Here is a 22080-nt window from a genome sequence, read left to right as displayed (position 1 = left end):
CCCCTAAATTTTCGCCAAGTTTAGGGGTGTTTTCAACACTTCTCTCGACTTTTTATTAAGAGTTTCATACTTCTACAAGAGTTTAAGACCACTTATTATGTCATGTGGCAGATCATGTATCTAAATATGATCCAAAATGGATGAAGAAATTAAAGAAGGGAAAAAAAGGTGAGAAAAAAAAATTAAGGCTGTCCTAATTAAAGCTTCTTTTTCTTCACTTTACTTTTGTTAGTCATGATGGCACTATGATGAGAGAATAGAATTGTGGTTTCGTTGCAGTTGTATTTATTGACATCTAGTGGCTTCCTTCATCCTTCAACATCCAACATGGTCCCCTTCCCCTTGATGGTGACTTAGAGCCTAGATAGACCTAGGGGAACATGAAAAGTAAAAAATGAAAGAAAAGTCATGACCTAATATGTATACATATGGATATTTGTTTCATCCGTCTTAATTTATATGACAATATGTAATTAAACAGTTAATAGAAGTCATAATATTTTTCTGTGATCAATTACCATAGGTATCAACATATAGAATGTGGGGAGCTTGACGTTCGATTTTAAAATTCAGGACGATCAAATGTGTCAAATCTAAGTATCAAGCCTTTGGGAATTTTTATAACTTGTTGATCATAGTGTATAAATTCATTAGTATAACTATATAAATCTTAGTAGATAGAATTATCTGATATCTAGTAGATATATCATAAAATAATGACAATGCATAAATTCTAAATGATGGTAATAGATCTATGAAGGAGGGTGGAGGTAGTGAGGGTGTAATTTATAAGTAATTAGTAAAAGAAGACGCTTTTTATCGAAAGTTTTTATATTCTATGAGCTTATTACATGTCGATGATCAGAGATGCTTATTACATATTTTGAATTGCTCAATAAAAAGTGTCAAAATGAGAAAATGTAGAGTTTGAGGAACGTTTTTAAAATTCAAAATTATAGGTATACGTATCAACTTAGATATTAAGCTGTTTAAAACTTTAAACTTTATAGTTTGCAATTTATAATGAAATTCACTAGCGTAGCTATTTATATATTTTAATAGGTAAGGTTACTTCTGATAATAAAAAATATAAATTTCTAATCAAATAATGAAAGTGCCACAAAACAATCCTCTCTTGGCGTGGGAGTTGGGGTGGGGGTAGAAAGGTTTATGAATGATTTTTCACATCTTTGGGTAAGGACCCTATTAGTGGGAAGATTGAGTTATTGAAGGGATATGTCCTACTTTTTTTTTTTTTTTTATATTCGATATTGAATAATTATTTTAAATCTTTAATTAATAATAGTAATAGTAAAATATATTCATCTCATCGTAGTTCTCGATCTTATTAATTAAAAGAGGTTATGTATTGTCAACCTCGCATTTAAAGCGAACCCATGTTTTGTATTACTACTCTATAGTCTCCACATAATGCCAATTTATTATAATGCTATATAATGTACCTCTGCATACTGTACATTATACCTGTTTTAAATATATTTGTTTGTAGAATTATTATTCTATTTGTCTTGAATCATTTGCCACTTTTTATACCATTTTAAGAATATTAATTATAATATTTAAACATGAATTTTCAAATGTGATCGAAATATACATAATATATATACTGATTATGTATATACACTAAATATACATAATCTATACCGTTTGTATGTATTTTGTAAACTAATTGGTTGAGTGTTTAGGGACATAGTTATTCCTACATTTAATCCTTCAGTTATTAGTAAATTGAAATGTGTAGTTTTGATCCCTTTGCCTGATCATAATCACAAATTTATAGCATTATTACCCTTTCACCATTTGATTATTTATGTGTTACGTTAAGTCGGTATTGTTGCTCCATATTTAATGGTACTATACTTCTACAAATAGTCCATATAATACATTTACTAAAAAGAAAGAGGGACCAAAACCACATATTTCAATTAATTAAAGGTTAAATGTGTCGAGTCTATATCACATGGATCAGAATAATTTTTTTATATATCAATAACGGGAGGTATCAAAATTCAAAAATGCACTATCCCTATATATTTTAAAAAATAATTAATTTATTGTTTTTTCAATTCAAGTTGACAGAAAATTGGAATTATGTTATAATCACAAACTTCAATAATTTGAACAAAAAATTTCACCTAGGGTTGAAATATTTTACATGCAACTTTTTAAAAATATTATTTATTTTATAAAAAAATTGATAAATTTAAGTCAGACTATTTTTGGAATTTAAAGGAAATTTTTATGGTTGTTTTGTTGCTGTTCTTCTGACCTATTTACTTCCATTCTTTCCAGAGGAACAATTGCTCCAAATAAACCCTACTTTTTTTTTCCTTTTAATATTTTTTATTTTTATTTTTCCTATTTTTGTTCTTTTGGTTTTGCAGTCCGTGAGTATTTGACTGTGAATTCAAATATTCATAAATTGGGTATCTGTCACAATATTTATTTATGTCACTTTGTAAGGGGAAGGATTAAATGTTAGCAAAAAATAGGAAAGGCTCTAATAAAGGTAAATTAAAATATGCTGAAATTTGAGTACTTATTACTATTGACTTTTTGTGTAAATGAAATTTAATTTTGACATTTGACACCTCTTTATTATACAAAGATCACGTAATATGTAAGATCTGTATACATTTTATTTTTTTCAGACTTCACTTATGAAATTATACTGATATGTTATTGTTGTTGTTTTTTGTACAAAGAGCATAGGAGTAAGTTGCTAAGTTAGGATTGTTTCCAACATCCTTTTTCTGGGTTCAAAATTAGTTTGTCCATCTTCTATGATTTTGTTTGATCATTTTCAAACCCCAAATTTAGTATTATGGGACTGTCATAAAGCCATTGGCTCTAACAAGTTGAACATCTACTCTAGTCACCTCTCATTGTAGCGAAATTAGAAATTTCACTTAAAATATGTACAAGATTTAATATATACATCTTTTGATGTACGTAGCTCCGTCCTACCTTTTCAACATGCACTATTGACTATTGAAGCGGTCACATACCGCCTAGAGCTGTAGTCGAATGGTAGAATGGTTGAGATCATTCTTCCTTTGATCAAAGATATCACATTCAAAGCCTATCAGACGCAAATCCAAATTAATCAGGCCATAACATTTATAGAATAGTTCAGTCAATGAATTGAAGATCTCTAAAATAAGTAATTATTTTTTTGAGATAGTCACATCATTATTAATTAATTGTGTGACCTTTACTTGTGTTATATTCCAAGAAGCAGGTAATAAGGGATTTGACAATACAATGACAGAGACAAATTGGGCTTTGTTTCTTGCGACAAACCTGTTTGGCTTTGACCCTTGTAATAGTAGTTGAATTTTGGGATCCAAGATTTTCAGTGAGATGAAATTGATTAATATTTCCTATAAAAACTATACACATAAGCTAAATTTCTCGTGTCAAGTCTTTTTTGGGAAAATTTTCCTTTCAATTGATTTGTATAAAGCATGTATCAATGCAATATATGATGGCCACTATACTACTCTAGCTATAAAAAAAATATCCTTTTTTGGTAATTATTGTGCACAGTAGATATATTTATTGATATTTAATTACTCTGGAGTAAAAAAAAAAAAGTTGACATTTTTATAAAAGCAACCATTGGAAATCACATTATGTTACTGATGGCTGATGGGAAATATATGTCCCTTCTGTTCATTTGGAAGAGTTACTGACTGATCTTGATCCAAGTGAAGTTAACTTTGGATATGATGACATGATCTAGTGAATTCAAAATTGTGGTTAGAAACTTTTTTTTTAATCCGACTTGAATGCATCTCAATTATTTTATTGGATACGTGTATTATCTTCCACCATCATAGGTGTCAATCCTATGGTTTGTTTTCGATCCTTTGCATTCATTCAATATCTGATGATATAGACTTGGAGAAACGCCACCAAGTGTTGAACTAGGTGTCGAATGCAAGACCCACACCCAATAACGGTGTCGCAATTTGAGGTTTGGCAACGTCCTGCTCAACAACGATGCCACGATTAGAGGTTTTTTGGAATATCGAATGCAATTCTAATGCTAAGTGACATATCGGAAGGCGTAGACGGAAGCAGGTAGGCAGATGCCAGCGGACATGCGACCTAACAATAATAATAATATAAAATCGTTGCTTTGGAGGATTACTTTTTATTCAAATTTTAAATGAACTATGAATTAAAGGGTAGGTAGCACAAAACACATATAATGACTGGGAAAAAAAAATGTAAATAACATAACAAGTAGTATTAAATAATCACTTGAAAATCGAATTAAATTTACCGAGGATTCACCACGCAGGATAGTGAAATGCTTAAACTACATTCTATGCACTTCATCACATTGTTGGAAAATCAATGTTATAGCAGAATGTGAGAGAACTATAGCATGAACCGAAGCCAGAAAGATGGTCATTCTATTCGTTGCTAGTTAGTTAGCTACACTCGAAAAGAAGTACAACAACGCTAAACACAGTCCGATTAATGCAACAACATCTTTGAAGAAAAGCCAACAACTCCTCTTTACATCGAGTAGAAACATATGCTCTATGTAATAGCGCTTCGTTACCTACCTTTGAATGTTAAGCATGGCTTTAGCTTCCATTTGCTCTTCCATTAAATCCTCACTAGCATATTTGCTCAGAAGCTCCATCTTCTTATGTTCCACCACCATCCTCTCAATCTCTTTCTCGTCTGGTAATGGTACATGTACCACATATTCTTTTTCTCTGTCCTTCTCCTCCCTCTCCCTTTCCATCCTCTCCTCCTCTATCACATCCTCTTCCTCTTCAAACAATATCTTTGATCCCAAACCCACCTCTACTACCTCCCCACTTTTTACCGCCTTCTTAGCTTCTCTCTTTATCTCTTCCATCTCCATCCATTCTTTCACAGCTGCAGCTCGCATCTTTTTCTCTGCTGGACCCTCCAACTTTACCAATATTCCGTCCTCTTCATCTCTGTACCCATAGTAGCTGGCATCAATCCTCTTGTATATATCATACCTACAGATTTTCAACAAACAAATCAATATAAGAATTGCCAAAATAAATACCAGGCAGAAGAAATCTAAAACGTATCCACACAAAAAACATTAAATTGACAAAGTAATATTTACAGCATTTCTCCAACAAATCTTCTTTTAGCTACATTGCAGTTACAAGAAAACACATCTGATTTTCCCAAGCATGAAGAAAATATACTGACTTGCCATTTCTGAGATGACATCATACATGCATAAACAGCATAAAGCTACAAAATTTCTGATAAACTAAATTTTCATTCATACATAGAACTTCCAACCTGTTAATTCACAATCTATCCACATTCCGCATATATTTAAAAAGTTCAAGTCATAAGACCACTTGCAACCTACTAACTGCAATCTGTACACACATTATATCTTGAGAAAAAATCTGAACTTTCTTTTACTTGAATTACGTTTGTAATGACTATAAGAGTGTAAGTGCAAGAAGCAAGTCATAAAGTTGGTGACAAGGCTAGTGGGCAGGAAGAAGTGCTACTTGATAAGTAAGTGGTATAGCAGGACTAATATTGGATTCAATCTTTAAATGGAAATGATATTCATTGCAACAAATACCACTGCTTATGAACTTGAATTGAAATTTTATAAAGGGCAGCCCGATGCACTAAAGCTCGGGGAAGGACCGAACCATAAAGGTTTATTGTACACAGGCTTACCCTGCATTTTTGCAAGAGGTTGTTTCCGTGGCTTGAACCCATGTTCTTGGTCACATGGCAACAACTTTACCAGTTACACCAAGGTTCCCCTTCCTGACCTGCTTATTTGATAACGGTAAGCAGGCTGGAAGAAATACCATCAGATGGGGTTGCTGTCAACTTTCTTGTTCTCTACTTCAGACATTGACAAAATGTGCTTCTTGGTGTACTAAATATGCATCTTCACTGAGCTTCAAGGCTTAAGCGAACCTTTGCCTTTAATCACACTGATTTTATGCTTATGTTATGTCATATCAAGCCATAAGCCCATAAATTTTGAGCTAATTGTAACATGGAAACAACATAGTTTTCTCACTTTGAAGCTACTAAGAAGCTAACTGACAACAAACTTTGAGTTTCTGAAGACTTAGAGGGTGTTTAGATTGGTTTATTTCAAGCAGTTTTTGGCTTTTAAGCTATTTTTTATTTTTGGAGGTGTTTGGGAAAGACAAGAAGTGCTTGATATTTGGCATTATTTTTCAAGCAATGTTGCATTTAAAGTATAATATGGCAAACCCCCCTCCTTGAAAAGTAGTGAAACCACACCCACACCAAAACCTTCAAGTAGCAGAGTACCATCCAGATACATCTTCCAAGGTGGCTGAACTTTGACAACCATCACATTTTCAGCAGTAAGTAGTTCATCAGATAACTTCAAATTGACCAATACTAAATTCCAAAAGGAGGACATACTTGTCCTCTCACTTCCTTATGAGGCCATATCCAATCTCATGTTGAAATTGGAGACAGTGTCATCAAAGGCGAAAAGCGCAAAAAAGCTCTAAAGTCCATGGGGGCTTTAAGCGCAAAGCGCAAATAAAGTGTGGGCTTTAATGAAAAAAGGCACAAAGGGATAAAAGAATACAAATATATATGTTTAGTCCAAAACTAATAATTATAAACATGAATGACAAATATATGACCAAAGAAATTGAATTTTTTTTATGGTTAAGTGAAATATCAATTATTTAGTTTCACTTCTTCATAAAAGGCTCATTGGCAAGGAAAAGCTTGCCTTAGAACCTTGATGACGACACTAACGCACCTTGATGACGACACTGAAGCGCACATAAAGCGAGGCGAAGCGCTCAACACGTTTTGAGCCTCGCTTTAGGGATTAAGCGTGCTTAAAGCGCGCCTTTGATAACACTGATTGGAGATTCCACATTGTTAATCATTCACTAAAGCAGGTTTTTAACATGAAAATCTTTTTTGTTGAGAAATTGAGACATTTTAACTCATACTTGATGGGAAAAGAAAAAACTTGACTGAAATTGCTTTGACAATGAAATAAAGTCCTAGCTCATGGAATGTGATTTCATTCATGATGAAGTAGTAGACTTCTTGGTGAATTCTCCACCTTAACAAAGGAGAGCAGGGTTTGATTAAGTTCAATTGAATCTAATTCATAAGGATCATCAGGGTAGTCAAAAGAGAAAGCGCAGAAAAGCGTAAGAATTCTGTCCTCTATTCTAAATGGGGGTATTATGGACATTTTCTATGTGTAGATGTCTATCACGCCCTTTGTAAAAAATAGGATTTCACTATTCCAAATTTTAATTTGGTTCTCTCTCATCAAATTAATTATGTCATATGTGCCCAATGCATTAAGGATTTTTTTTTCTCCAAGAAATATAATATTTTGATGGAGGGAAATTCTTTCATCTTTCCTGGCATGCCACATACATTGGAAAAAACTTAAGTAATAACAGCTCCTCTTTATCCATTTCATCAAGGTGCATGCTATACATCCATTGATAGTAGCTTCTCTTTTTTATTTATGTTCATGCATAACATAATAAATTTGAATCTTTCACTTTTATCCGCAAGTATTAAGATAAACTAAAATGGAAAAAGACATAAGTTACACCCCATAGTTGTCAAAAAAAGTCATTTATACATTGATACTTTATGGGTGACCTATTACCTCCATGTTCTTATTTTATGTGGTACCAACACCACCCTAATTGCCACATTGCAAAGGCAGTGGGTTTACCTTCAGTAAGGTGTGTGAATGGCATCTGGACCATGTTAAAAGAATTGTTTTGCCACATGTCAACAACTGATTGCCTTATTTTTTCTTTTCCCTTAAAAACAAAAGTCACATTTAATTAGAAACTTCAAGGTAAATTTATATCTTTGTTCTACACCATAATCACACTTTTCTGTAACACTAATGTGAAATGCTGGAACCATTGCCACCCACCATTTCAGTAACAGACCACCACAACTATCAAATTAATTTCACTAATAACCCTTTTCTTAGAATCAAGTATGAATAACTAATAAAGCCTTCTGATGATAGAATTGAAATTTCTGTAGATGTTATGCAAAATGAGACATAGTTGACTATTATATTTGATGCAAGATGGTAAATGTTTCTTTAAAATTCGAGAAAATAACATTGAGAACTGGTATTCTAAAAACAAAGCATCATTAGGCCTAAAAGTACAACTAGAAAAAATAATATTTACAAATCAAAATACTCTCTGTGAGACACCATTAGAACTTGGTTATAATCTCTTCTTCACAGAGAATGCCAATTCATATATGAATATAAGACTTTGTCTGGCAGAGTTCTTGGGGTTGCAATTTGTTTATTGAAATTGGAGATGGAGATTTGCCGGCAGTGACTTTTCCAGCAAGGCAATGATGGAGAGGAATAGAGTAGAATTAAAAGGTAGGAAAAGAAGAAAAGATAATGTAGAAAAACCATGTGGCTGCGAATGTAAAACAGTGCTTGACTTGAATCTGGTTGTGCCATTTTTGGGGGTAAGTAATTCATCTTGAAAAAGAATAGGGAGGTAGGTAGTAGGTCACCCGTAAAGTATCAAGTATTAGTGTGTAAATGAATTTTTTGGACAACTACAGGGTGTTACTTATGTCTTTTCCCAACTAAATTAATGGATGTTGTATAGCATACACCTAAATGAAAAAAGAATAGAGGGGGTCATAGTTGCTTAGTTTTTCATGTACGGAGTGCTACAAAAAGTAACTTTTTTCCTCCATCAGATTATGTTATCAATGCAATTGGAAAATAGGATAAAATTAATTTTGATTGGAGAACAAAATTCAAATTTGAAACTGCGACACTACCTTTTTCACAAAAGGTATATTAGATATTTTTTACACGTAAGAAATGTCCATAATACCCCCATTCAAGCCATTTTGGTGTGGTTGCAATAAATCACAAAGCATAATTATGTCGGTATGAAAAGTGATTTCATATATACATTTTTTGAATTAGGTGATTTCATATATACATAGATAATGTATATATAGGTTGCACGAGCTTTGCATTGCAGGGTAGGGGCCCTCTCTACTGCCTACGTGGGTTTACCTCTAGGGGTCTCGATCAAAGATCAAGGCATTTGGAATCCAACCATTCAGAGGGTAGAGAAGAGGCTGGCAAGGTGGAAGAAGAGGTATTTGTCAAAAAGGAGGGAAGGAAGTGTTTATTAAGAGCACTTTATCAAGTATTCCTACATATTGCATGTCCCTATACAATGCACCTACTCTTGTTATAGGAAAGTTGAAAAGATTACAAAGTAACTTTATTTGGGATGCGGCGGATGAGGCAAAGAAGTTCTACTTAGTTCAATAGGAGACCATGACAACTCCTAAATGGTGGGGAGGGATTGGGGTTAAAAACTTGAAGGTTGTGGAGATTTGGGACAAAGGGAAAAGTTTTATGGAGAAGAGTGATAACAGATAATATGGAGTAATGAAAGGGGGTGGAAAACTAATGCGACCACTGTCTTTCGGGTGTGGTGTGTGGAGAAACACAATGAAGGGGTGGTAAGCCTTTAATGAAAACATTGCTTTTAAAGTTGGGATTGGGAATAGAGTTAGTTTTTGTGGGCAAAAAAGGTGAGGAGTTTGGTGCTAACAGATGATTTCCCGGTTTTGTATAGGACCTTGACAAGAGGAATTGTCTATACAGCGAGCTAGAGGTACGCAAAGGGATGGGACTTTTCGGGATTTGAGGTTCAGGAGGGGAATTTCCAAGATAAGATTGGGAGGTGACAGAGCTTCAGAGACTGCTAACTTTACTTCACAAGCATTGCGAGCCAGTTGACAAACCCAATGCTTTGAGTTGGGATTTGGAAATAACAAAGGTTTCTCTATTAAGTCCTTCTATGAGAAGCTTTTGGGTGGGCAGAGGACAGTTTTCCATATGATTCGGTCTGGGCACCTTAAGGTGCCAAGGAAGGGGTGTTTCTTCACCTGATTGGCAACTAGAGAGGTGTTGTTGTCGGTGTTGAATCTTAGAAAAAAGAAGGTTGTTTGCATAAGTTGGCGTTTCCTGTGTAAGGAGGCAGGTGAGGACGTAGATCATATTTTGATACATTGCAAACTAGTCATGAGGATATTGTGGATCTTTAAATGGTTTGGTGTTTCTTGGGCAATGCCAAAGTTCATGAAGGCGTTGATGTTCAACGGGAAGAGTGAAGCTAGCTAGGGGAAGAAGGCGCAAAACTTTTTTTGTGGATCATTTAGAAAGAGAGAAATATGAGTTTTTGAAGGGGAGGTCCTATCCCTTATTTTCTTTTAGTGCACCCATGTAGTTCTAATTTTTATAGAGGATTGAGCGTCTTTCGGAGAGAACCACATTTTTTAGGTTTCTCTTTTTTGGTATACCTCTTGTCTGCGGCCATTATGGCCTTGTCATTATCAATGAAATCTTTTACTAGATCAATAAACATGCGTGCATATAACATGTATAATCATATATATTATACATGCATATTATACACCTATAGGTACATATATACACACACACATGTATATACATACTATACATGTTGGGTTTTGCTGACCTATAACATTGCTGAAGTAGGTTAACAATGTACCCATTTTTTATTTCTCTTAAATATCCTTACTAATCTTATTTGTAATGAGGATTTTTCCGTATTTTACCCCCAAAAAGTTAAAAGACAACCAATCCTTTCTTGTCATCTTCCCCCCCACCCCCCACTCTCTTTCCCTTCAGAAGTACCTCCCAGATCCAATGAAGCTCCGATCATGTCTTCAACAAGTAATTTCGGACCAAGGAAATATTGCCTTTCCCATACTTTTTTTTTTTTTATGACAAGGGAAACCCACAGCAGCTACCCTTTGGGTGCACACAGGGTAAAACCCCTACTCCTATGCAATAGCTCGCAAACCACATAGGAGAGGTAACCCGCACTAGGCAAGCCTTTCCCATACTTATAGACATCTGTTTCCAGAAGGTAGAAATTGTAGTAGCTTGAAAAATCAATTCTTGATTTTTGTTTTTTAGGATACAGCCCACCAGTTGAACATGATAATTTCTAATGGTATTCTATAATACACAATACCCAAAGGATCATGAATGACTTTCCAAGTTCTCTGAGCAACATATCCTATTCCAAGACATGTTCAATAGTTTTATCCTTACTATATTATTTTGTATTCTAAAGAGAACCTATTGAAAACCATAGAACATCAGTTTTTTTCTCTCTCAAAAAAAACCCATAGAACATCAGTTTATCATTGCTTCCCCTTTCTCTCATTTTCTCTGTTTCCTCCCAAACAAAGACCATACTTGAAGTAACTGGGAAAATTTAAGGAATAGAGAATGCAATTGAAGCAATCTAGGTTGAGTTTTTTGTAGTAGTGGACGCTAGCTTTAATGTTATTGCTTAGTTACAATTGGGAAAAAAAGAATTTATTAGAAATCTGTCAAAACACTGTTGTCAAACATATCAATGACATTAATAAACTTATCAACCAAAGTAAATAAATAAGCAATTTTAGGCTAAGCACCATCTCTTATTTAAATCTGTTGAGCAAATACATGTTTGTGATGGGAAACCAAAAACCATTGTAAACCAATCATTGGTAGTGCTTAGTCTTTCACTAATCTATTTGTATGAACCAAAGAACCATCTCCAGACTATCCTATTCATTTATCTGATTTCATGTGTGTGCTCCAGTCACTGACGAAGACAAACAACAACATTGCACCCTATTGCAACCAATGAAGAATAACAATGTCTCTTTAATTTAGGATTATGTCTCCTTTTCACTGCCTTCCAATCTCCCTTAACTGTTAGAAGGTCTAGGTGGATTTCCTTGATAGCTAAGTCGATACTCAAAATCCAGCACTATATGTAAGCATTTCCGTTAGTTATGAACTTTCTTCAGTTGAGTAGTATTTTATCCCTTATTTCTTTATGGTGCAAGATTCCTTTATGCATAGAAGGTTGGGTGTTACAAAATCTCTTTTTTCGTAGGTTTTTTGCTTTTTTTTGTATACTTCTTGTTTATGAGCATGCTTTTTAGATTAATAAAATTTATTACTTTATCAAAAAAAAATGTAAGCTTTTCAGCGAGCTTGTATTTCATCAAATAAAAATACAGGTATGTATCTGCTTCTTTTTCTTCTATCAATGTAATCCCTAAATATTAGTAGAGACAGAATTCAAAGCCCAGCTCTCTAGTGATTACTCTTTTAGGTTCGTTTGTATCACAAACACAAATTAATAATTTTTAATACATTCCTATCAAGTTTTTCTACTAATTCTGGAAAAGCTACTAGTGATATATAACATAACATCATACTTAACAAGCATAAATAATGATATATATATAAACCAGACAACATACTCAAGCATGAATGAGGTCAAAATCAGTCAATCAGCAATGTGTATAAGTAACTAAAACATACCTAGTTCTTCTTTTTCGCAATTCAGGAGGTTTCTCAAACAGCTCCCTAACACCAGGCAACTTTTTAGCAGCACCAAAATACCTGTACCCAGGACCACGTCCACCCGGATTCGGTACATCAACAATATTTCCATCCAAATCCGTCATCTTCGCTGAATACTTGGTATAATTCGGTCCGCCAAGTTCAATAATTCTCCTCTCCCAATGAACTTTCTCTCTAATTAACTTATTAATCTCATCATTCAGGTCTCTCAATCGGTGTTCCCCAAGTCCTTCATTTTGAATCTCAGTTACTTTTCGACCGATTTCTCTCATGATTTGCTGCCTCCATTTATCCGCTTCAGCTAAATCACGGCACTCAGAGGCTAAATAAGGTCGGCGTTCTTTGGGTTTCTTCTTTTCTTCCTCTTTCATTGTGATGAACCTGTTTAACATTGATTGAGCTTTCTCCTCGTTACGCGCCATGGCTGTTTCTGTGGAGAATTGAGAAGATGTTAAACCCTAGAGAAGATGATGAAGAAGAAGATGTTTCAGTTGAGAATTTGGGGGAAAAGATCATAAGCCCTAAAGGTAAGAGCAATATATACAGTGTGTATTGAAACGGCATCGTTTAAATCTCAGGGATTTTTTATTTTATTTTTAATAATCACAGTGAATTAAATTTCACCGAATGTTCGTATCACCTTCCACCAACAATAGCTACATGAAAATTAATATCCGTTATTCACGATTTGGGTAAAAAACCATCCAAATCAATTAACTCTTGTTTGATCATAAATTTTCGAAATCTAATCATGACCAAACATATATCTAAAGATAAATTTTCAAAAGTTATCGTCAAAATTTATATCCAAATGCTAGTTAAGCCACATACATTCTTCTAAAACTTGAGACTTGTTGTGTTGCAACTATAATCTTCAGTTCTAGTAAATCATGAAATTAGTAAGCGATCGATCATCTATTAGCGTATGCTTATATTTTTTTAAATACTAACAACAGTGAGTATAAGCACTCTGATAACTCTGGAGTAACAAAACTATTGTTTGACGTATTAAAATAGCTAAACTTTATCCATTTTTAACGATAATTATAAAGATTAAACTTTACATACTATAACTATTGCACACACAACTTAGGTATATATAAGCAATAGAAGGGTTCTTGAATTTAAATTTGCTTGGCAGAAAATAAATGTTCTGATGTTAAACTTTGTTAAATATACTCACTTCTTAATTTGCCCCAAATGATCATGCACAACTCCAACAGTACTCAATGACAATTAAATGAAGAGTAATTCTAATAAAAATATTATTCAATTGAGCTATTACAATTATATGAAAGAGTAATACTAATAAAAAAAGATTGTTATATTATTTTTGGTCCTAAATTTTTGAGTGCGAATTCTGAGAAAGTAATTTAAACATTATACTTGAAGATCTAGGATCCCAATATAACCCAACTTCATCATCAACATTCAATCCGCAATCATTAAACAATCTCATGCACGATAGAGAATAGCCATTGTACAATTTCCTAAAGCAAATACTTCCACCTTCATACTTTTTGGGGTCATTCTCCTCAGTTATATCCCACATATTAACACACACCTCGTACCCGTTCGTCAAACTTTTGGCCATGTCTAACTTCCAGTATCTAAGAATGTACTCAAACATTTCGAGAAATGGAATCACCAACTTTCCTAAAATGACCTCGTTATGGGTAATCTTTTTCTTAATTTGCCACGGATCTTCCAGATCGATTATTGGTGCAGAGTATATGTCTCTTATCTCCACTAGTTCTCGAGTCACTACCCATGATGTGTTGTTAACTTGACATGCTTCTTCTTCAGCTTTCGATGAGATGAATTCATGAAAGAGTGTCTTCTTAATGCTAGTCAAAAACTTATGATCAGCCATTGAAGAAACTATCTGAAGAATACAATTCCCCCAAAAATTTAATATATTAAAAATAGATAGTAACATCTCTATTTATAAGGGTGCAAGACCTACTTTGAATAGAAATTGGAAACCTATTTCCTAATCCTAAACAAATTAGGATTTAATTTCTTTTCCAACTATGAGTAGGAGAGAGAAAATTATTATTATTATTTGAACAAATTAATTTACGTGGTTTCTATTTTATAGGCTGAACTACTCAAAACAGACGCGTTCTTCAATTTGATGAGAAATTTGGTCTAAATAACATTTGTTTTTTTAAAAAAATATTATTTAAGCAAAAATAGAAATTAACGGACGCGTTGGCATTTTTTGTAACCCCTTTATCGCAAAACTAATAATTTTTCTTATGTTAAAAGTATTTAACAGTTTTAGATGTAAAAAAAAAAATCGTGTTTACTTTTTCTTTTGTTTTTGTTGTTGTGGATAGGAGAATGAGAAATATGGAGGAATCAAATTAACTGCCATATTGTGATAGCTAGCCAACCGAGTTACGAAGATCCCAAAATCATGTTTACCTTTTGCTCAACCCGTGCGTGAGATAATATGAACTAGAAATGTGTATATAATTAGTTGAATCAGTATTTATTATAGACATAATACATAAATGTGTCTTTTAACTTGACATATTTAAATTTATAGACATATTTGCACGTTTTAATAGCAATTTTGTGTTGTTCTGTTGAACCTTTAATCTGCAACATATACTTCATTGTACTTTGTTCCCCCGGTGTCAATGAAATATCTCACAATGTGAATGAAAAAAGACGCAAATGGAGAAAAATACAAATATATATCATAACTTGGTTCTTCTATACTATTGTACACACAATCTTAGGTATAAGCAGTAACTTGCTTAGTAGAAAAAATATAGGATGAATTGACAGTCAACAGGATTTTCTGTTTGGTTACTAAAATTACAAATTTAGATCAGCAAAATCGAGATGTGAAGACTATCGATGATATCAGTAAAATAGCAGAAGAAACATACAAACTGAGAAAGAAATGTGCTTGCTGTAGGACCTTTCAATTACGAACTTCAAGAATCATCATATATTCCAATTGGGAACTTCAAGAATTAATCATCGTACTTCATACTGAAAAGATCCCAATTTCAGAATCAAATCTTCAGCTATTACAATCAATACGAAACAAATTCTTGAATCATTTTACAGAATTTGAACATAAAACTTGAAGATAGCTCAATTTCTACAAAGCCCCTAATCAATCAATCAATTTCTTGAATCACCAGCCTTAGAAAACAAACGTTGAATTCCAATACAGCCCAATTTTATCACCTATAACCAATCCGCGATCTTTGATCAATGTCACAATCGATAGATGATGGTCATCATCAGGCAGCTTCCTAACAGTAAATCTTCCACATCCATACTTCCTAGGGACATTGTTCTCCGTGTCATCCCACAACTTAACACGCACCTCGTTCTCGTTCACAAAACTTCTTGCTATCTCCAAATCCATGTATGGAAAAATGTTCAGAAGCATTACAGAAAATGGAATCAACAGCTCTCCATTAGAGAGTTCACAATGGCTAATGGTACTCCTGATGTAGTATATGTTATTCGGATTGAATATCCTGGCAGAGCCTGTTTCTATTAGCTCTCGAGTAATAATTCGTGGTGTGTTGTTAGCTTCTTCTTCAGCTTTTGATGGCATGAAATCGAACATTGCCCGTCTCTAATACCTCTCGAGTCCTTTTTCCGTGGTGGCGTTGTTAGCTTCTTCTTCAGCTTTTGATGAAATGAAATTGAAAAAGAATGTCTTCTTCTTCTTCAAAGGAATCAATCGCTGCCGTTGTTGATTAGCCATTTCACGATCAAGAATTCAAAATTTCGGAGAGAATTTTAGCGGGAAACAGAGACAATTTTTTTTTTCCTCAAATAGAAATTAAAACCGATTTCGCAATTTTAGGCCTAGTGTCCTATATGTCCTATATATGTCTGATTAGCCCATAACTGCACCGTTATGTGTGGGGGATTAAGATTTCTTGATCATTTAGAAAATTAATAGAATAAATCTTTTTTTTTTATATTTCTTCTATGTAAATGAAGATCTATCGTTAAAAGGATTTAAAATTTTTAAAATTGTGATCAAGTGATGTAGAAAACCAATTCTTCCCTAGGTAGGGGTAATGTGTTCACTGGGTCATTACGAATAGTCCCAAAAAATTGGGGTCAAAATAATCCACTCAGTGATATTTCAAAAAATTCATGAACTAATACACATGAAAAATTGAGAAAATTTTGAATTCCTGTTACGTGACCCAAAAGCAAAAAAAGTGATGTAGATCGTTTAAAGGCTATGGGTATCGTTCACTAGATCATTATGGATGATCCCGAAAAATCCGCCAAGTGATGTTTCCAAAAATTCATAACCATGAAAAATTGAGAAAATTTTAAATTCATGTGTTCGTGACTCCTAAACGCTAAAAAAGTGGTGTCAATATGTTGTTTGTACTACAAGAAAAACTGCCTATAAGGAAGGGAAATCTCGTCCCTAAATGTCTATATCTGGTGGCAGATGGACAATTACGACGGTAAAATGTTGGTCACCACCCGTCCCAATAGGCTTCTTCGCTAAAGGTTAATTGCGACGGGTTGCTATAGCTGGTCGCTAAATGTTATTGGAGACGACATTTTATACGGTCGCTAATGTACTTCTAGGGACCGTGAATCCTGTCCCAATTAGGCAATTTTCATATTTGAGAAGTAGCTATCCGCGACCATTATATTTTTTGCGATGAGTAACTATCTGGTCCTAAATAACTATATCGTGACAATTGAAAACCTCGTCCTAGATTAATCTTTAGAGACTAGAAATTGCCTTGTCCTAGATTAACCTTTAGAGATGAGGAACTTTCTCGTCCTAGATTAACCTTCAGAGACAAGCAACTAGTTCGTCCTCTAATTTTCCACCAATTGTACATGCTGTTTTCATCACTAAATATAATATTTCTACTGATAAAAAATTCTATACAAAAGGATTATAGATATAATTTGAATATTTTCTCAAAAAAAACTTTATCAATTAACATCCCAAGCTAGAGTATGTTATCATGTTTACATAACGTCATTAGCAAAATAATAGTCAACTTGTGCATCTTCTAAACTTTAATCTTGACTTGTAACTTCAATCTTCAAAAACCTGTAAGAACAAATTTTTGCAAAGATGATAAATACATATTATTATATAATAATATATATGAACTTACACTAGAATTAGTTAAAGTGCTCACGGCAAAAGAAGTGTAAAATTCATCAATTCAACAGAAACATCAACAAGCTGCACTAACAAGAGAAAATTAGTAAAAAGGCTTTCAGATGCAGTAACCACGCCGTGGATTTTTCATATCGAACTACAAGAAGCACTTGATTGAAGCCGCAATAACAACTAACCAAAAATGCAGTTGAAACTACAAATTCCCGTTTGCCAGAAACATGTCTACAAAGGTCACATAGATTTGTTTTGCTCATGGACTTTTCTTCTTCTGCAAAAAGGTGAGAGCAGGTCTGTGCAATTGCTATTTTAATGTTTCAGGGAGTTTTCACAAGTTTCTGGATTCATTGCTAACTTGACCAAAAGCTCAACATATTTTTGTGGGTCAATGGTGGTATCAATATATATTACCTCAAAATAGAGGTGTTACAAGTGTGAAATTAAATTTAGCTGTCTCTGTAGTATTAAAACAAGCTGCTGGCAAATTGACAGTTGTTAAAGAAGCATTGATAGCTGATCGGGGCTGAAGCTATTTGCTAAAGATGATGGTTAAGCTGCTGAAAAATTTGGAGTTGCCAATTTTGGATGGGGCAATGATGGTAAAGTTGGTAGGAAGACATCAACGAACATACTATCAATATGAACTAACTTTAGGAAGTGAGGAAAATCTAAATTTCGAAGAGTTGAATTATTGTTTTGTGAGTCGTCTAGTAACTTCAACAAGAGGTGATGATTGCCAGGTAATAAAAAAATAAATGGAGAAGGGCGAGGTAACAACTAGACAGTAGCCTAAGATGTTCTAAAGCTGAATAAAGATTGATATCAGTTCTGATGGTACTTATATGCTTCACTACTTAAGTTGTACCAAAACTTACAGAATCGTCAATAAATAAGCTCTGTGTGTGACAAGCATTCTATGTTCAGATAGTTTGAAGTAGATGTAGTTGTTATCGTGTACTATATTCGGAATGTGCTATTATAGGCCGTGTGATATTGAATTTAGCTTCGTAGTATGAAGTTCTGTCATGGTAAAGGTATTCTAAGCATATTAATAATCAACATCTTTCTTGGCTATGTGCCATGACTACTAGGATTCGATGGGTGATGGAGGATATGAGACATCACACAACTCTTTGGTTGAGAAACACCAGTTCTCATCACCATAAATTGTGGAAAAACATCATGCAGCTCTAAGACTTCAGCGACAGTGCTACACAAACAAGATGGCGGAAGAATTAATTTTTATCAGCTTTTGTGGTCACAAATGACTGGAGATAACTCCTTGAGGATAATTTTCTACAACATATAAAGAATTATCGAGCGAGGGAAATGGTTATAGAGAGTAGATATTTAGGAGATATTATGGATGGGTACATTGGAATCTGATGATTAGAAGAACCTACAAGTTTGAGATGCATACAAATTCTAGCTAACATGATCTACAAGAAGAAGAAAACATGTGCTAGCTAGCACTCATCAACTTGGGATTGTATTCATTTACTTATCAATTATTTCAGACAAAGAAGATAATGAACAAAGGAAGTCAAGTTTCATGTAACTGTGCAGAAAAGTGTGGAAAAATAAATAAAGAAGAAGATGTCCAACATTGACAAAAGTCTAGTGCACTTATGGTTCCTCTATTAAGAAATTGATGTTTGTTAAATTGCAAGTACAGGAAACGATAACAAAATATCCGATAGTTATGCAGAGAAGTGTGTAAAAATACAGCACAAACAAAATGTGCAGCAGTGGAAAGAAGTCTTGTTAACTAATTGTTCCTCTGTTAAGCAATTGATTCTTGTAAAATTACAAAAGCAAGAAACATAAACAACAGCATGCCTAGCAGCTATGCAATGAAGCGTATTTAAAGTAGAGCAAGAAGAGTATGTGAAGCAGTGACTATGGATGGTTGAAGTTGAGCAACTTCTAAAGTGACTATACACAAATCAACAAAATATATTAAAAATTGGAGTATAATATTACTTACTTAATCAGAAAAAACGAAACAGTGGTTCTTCAGTTTAAACAACTGATGTCATATGCGAGATATGTGATTTTTGAGCAGTGAAGAATTCTTGCCTTTTTCTTCTTTTTTCCATCTCGATTTCTATGATAGACAAGCGATCATTAAAAAAATTATTTTCCTCTCAAGTTGAACGTAGAGTGGATAGTAATTCAGCCTTTGAACGTAGAGCGAATAGTATTTTAGACTTGGATGGAAGTTAAGAACCACGACAAAAGGGCCAAGTGCCCACACTACATTTGTTACCTCAACAACTACCCACATGTGATCCACTTTTTGTTGCTTAATACCACTCCACGATTATACTCCCAATGAACTACTGATATTACAATCACGAATTGAGTTATCTCTCTCGTTTGGCTTAATTAGATAACAAATCTCCAGTTGATTTATATACCTTCTATCTTATTCTCAATATTGCAATAAAATCTAAGTGTGATCTCAGTCTCTATAAATTGGTGTCACTTTCAGGGAACAACAGACTACATGTACTTTTCATTCTTTACACTAGCTCACATATTTGATCAAATAATTGTGACATATTGCATATATAGGGTATTTATTAAATTGTATTTTGGCAAGGCGTAAGAGGCATATCTTTTTTCTACAGTATGCTACTTATAATAGTTTTCTTAAAATACTAAATTGTTATGCCTTCTATGACAATTGATTCAACTAGATGTTTGCATCTGAATAAATGATATTCATTACATTATTGAGGATTATTTGGTATTAAAGCCAATATATTCTATGGAATTCCAATAGTCAAATATACATAGGTTTCTAATCTACAAGTCAATGAATAAAGTTTTGGCAACAAACTAGCATATACTTCAAAAAAAAAAGATTATTAACTCAGAATCCCAACTCAATAATCTTTGGCTAATTATACACATACAGAAAACAATCAGGTAGTGAAGAAGAATATAAAGAGATATTTGAACAAAACAAATACAAAAGGAAATCAAGAAAAGAACAAAATTCAATGTTGCTGAGGAGGCATACCTAAGAACTGATTAGATATATATCAACTCGTAGAAGAGAGTCGAACTTGATGACCTACAATTTGTGCTTTCTCTATTTTGAGAATGTGCAGATGAAAACTGAAAGTATTGAACAAGAAAGGTTCCAACTCAGTTTTCCTCATTCATGACAGCCACACCAGAACTGTCGGCAGAATGGTACGTCGACAGGAAAAATGCACTTTGATTCTTCTGCAGGAATCTAGAAGGAAGGAAGATAAGTTAGATTATTATGAATTGCAATTTGAAGAGCTGCTGCATCGATATGTGATGAAGTCAATTTAGGGCTTCAATGTATTGAAAAATATGAAGCAACTTAATTAAGTGTTTTCTATTGCCAAAATAGAGGAGTTTTTTTTTTTTTTAAAAAGAGTTCTAATTATTTGGGTAAATTTTTGGCGCCTGATGAGTTTTTGTGAAAATTAAAAATGCACTTTTTCCCGCTTCTCACCATATTTTTATTTTGGGACCAGTTAGAACTTTCTTTAGGGACTAGATTTTGTACCTTCACAATAACATATAGAATTAGGGATGAGAATATAATCTCGTCCTAATACATGTACCTTTTGAGACGAGATTATTAACTCGTCCCTAAATGTTGGTCTTAAATAACAGTTTTTCTTGTAGCGCGCGGTTGTTGTGAACCGAGTTGGATATGTAAGGGTCTATGGATTAGAATTGGTAGAGACTAGTTTAGTTGGTATTATTGGGGTGAGTAAAATATTGGAGTGTTTTATTTGGAATCCCAATCCAATTAGCATTTGGTTAAAAGGGCAAATGAGTTGGAAATAAGGGTTTATACATATTGAAGAAAAATGTAAGTTAGCTTCTCATCCCAATTCTTATCTCTATCTTAGTTACTTGTTATTTCAATATTTTCATTGTAATTCATTTGTTTGAGTATTGCAATTACGATTCTAAAGTTGTAATCGCATTCCAATTCTCTTATAATTAATACAGTAAGCAATTTGGGTTTGTTACGTTGGTGCTTTCATTGACCGTATTCCAACAATGTGATGTTTCTACCTAGATTCAGTGGCAATGGAAACCCAGAGAGCTAGATTTTTCGGGCCGAGTTGTACTTAGGGGTGGCAAATGGTTGGATTGGATTGGATTTGGATGGACTGAATATGGATTGAGCAAAAATGGTTTGAATTACAATCCACCCAAATAGAATATGGGTAAATATGGATTTGGTCAAATATGGTTTGGGTAAAATGGTTCTAACCCATTTAAAAAATCTGTTTTTTTTTAAAAAATAAATTCCCCCCTCCCCTGGGCACCCCCCACCCCCCCACTTTCCACCAACCTATCCCTATTTTTTTTTTTTTTAAATAAAAACATTTACCCCCCCCCCCCTCCCCCCCACGTTCCACCAACC

The 22080-nt window shown here is 33.8% G+C and overlaps 1 protein-coding gene across 1 annotated transcript; it reads right to left on the bottom strand.

Annotated features, from left to right (window-relative positions):
• Positions 1 to 4372: 4372 nt before the first annotated feature.
• LOC125867472 (uncharacterized) lies at positions 4373 to 13013 on the bottom strand. Its single transcript, XM_049547986.1, has 2 exons — positions 12464 to 13013; positions 4373 to 5033 (listed from the first exon to the last, which is right to left on the bottom strand). The coding sequence occupies exons 1-2, from the start codon at positions 12925 to 12927 to the stop codon at positions 4598 to 4600; spliced, it is 900 nt and encodes a 299-aa protein (XP_049403943.1). The 5' UTR covers positions 12928 to 13013; the 3' UTR covers positions 4373 to 4597.
• Between the last annotated feature and the right edge of the window lie 9067 nt (positions 13014 to 22080).

Source organism: Solanum stenotomum, chromosome 6 (assembly GCF_019186545.1).
Source record: "Solanum stenotomum isolate F172 chromosome 6, ASM1918654v1, whole genome shotgun sequence".
NCBI lineage: Eukaryota > Viridiplantae > Streptophyta > Magnoliopsida > Solanales > Solanaceae > Solanum > Solanum stenotomum.
Note: the sequence above shows the minus strand (reverse complement) of the source record. Positions and strands in the feature narration are given on the sequence as shown.

What these genes read in the sequence shown, in the direction of transcription:
- LOC125867472 (XM_049547986.1), bottom strand. Translation starts at nt 12,927, where the DNA reads ATGGCGCGTAACGAGGAGAAAGCTCAATCAATGTTAAACAGGTTCATC. An exon ending in TTGCGAAAAAGAAGAACTAG is followed by an intron (nt 5,034 to 12,463) that starts GTATGTTTTAGT and finishes GAAAATCTGTAG; the next exon opens with GTATGATATATACAAGAGGA.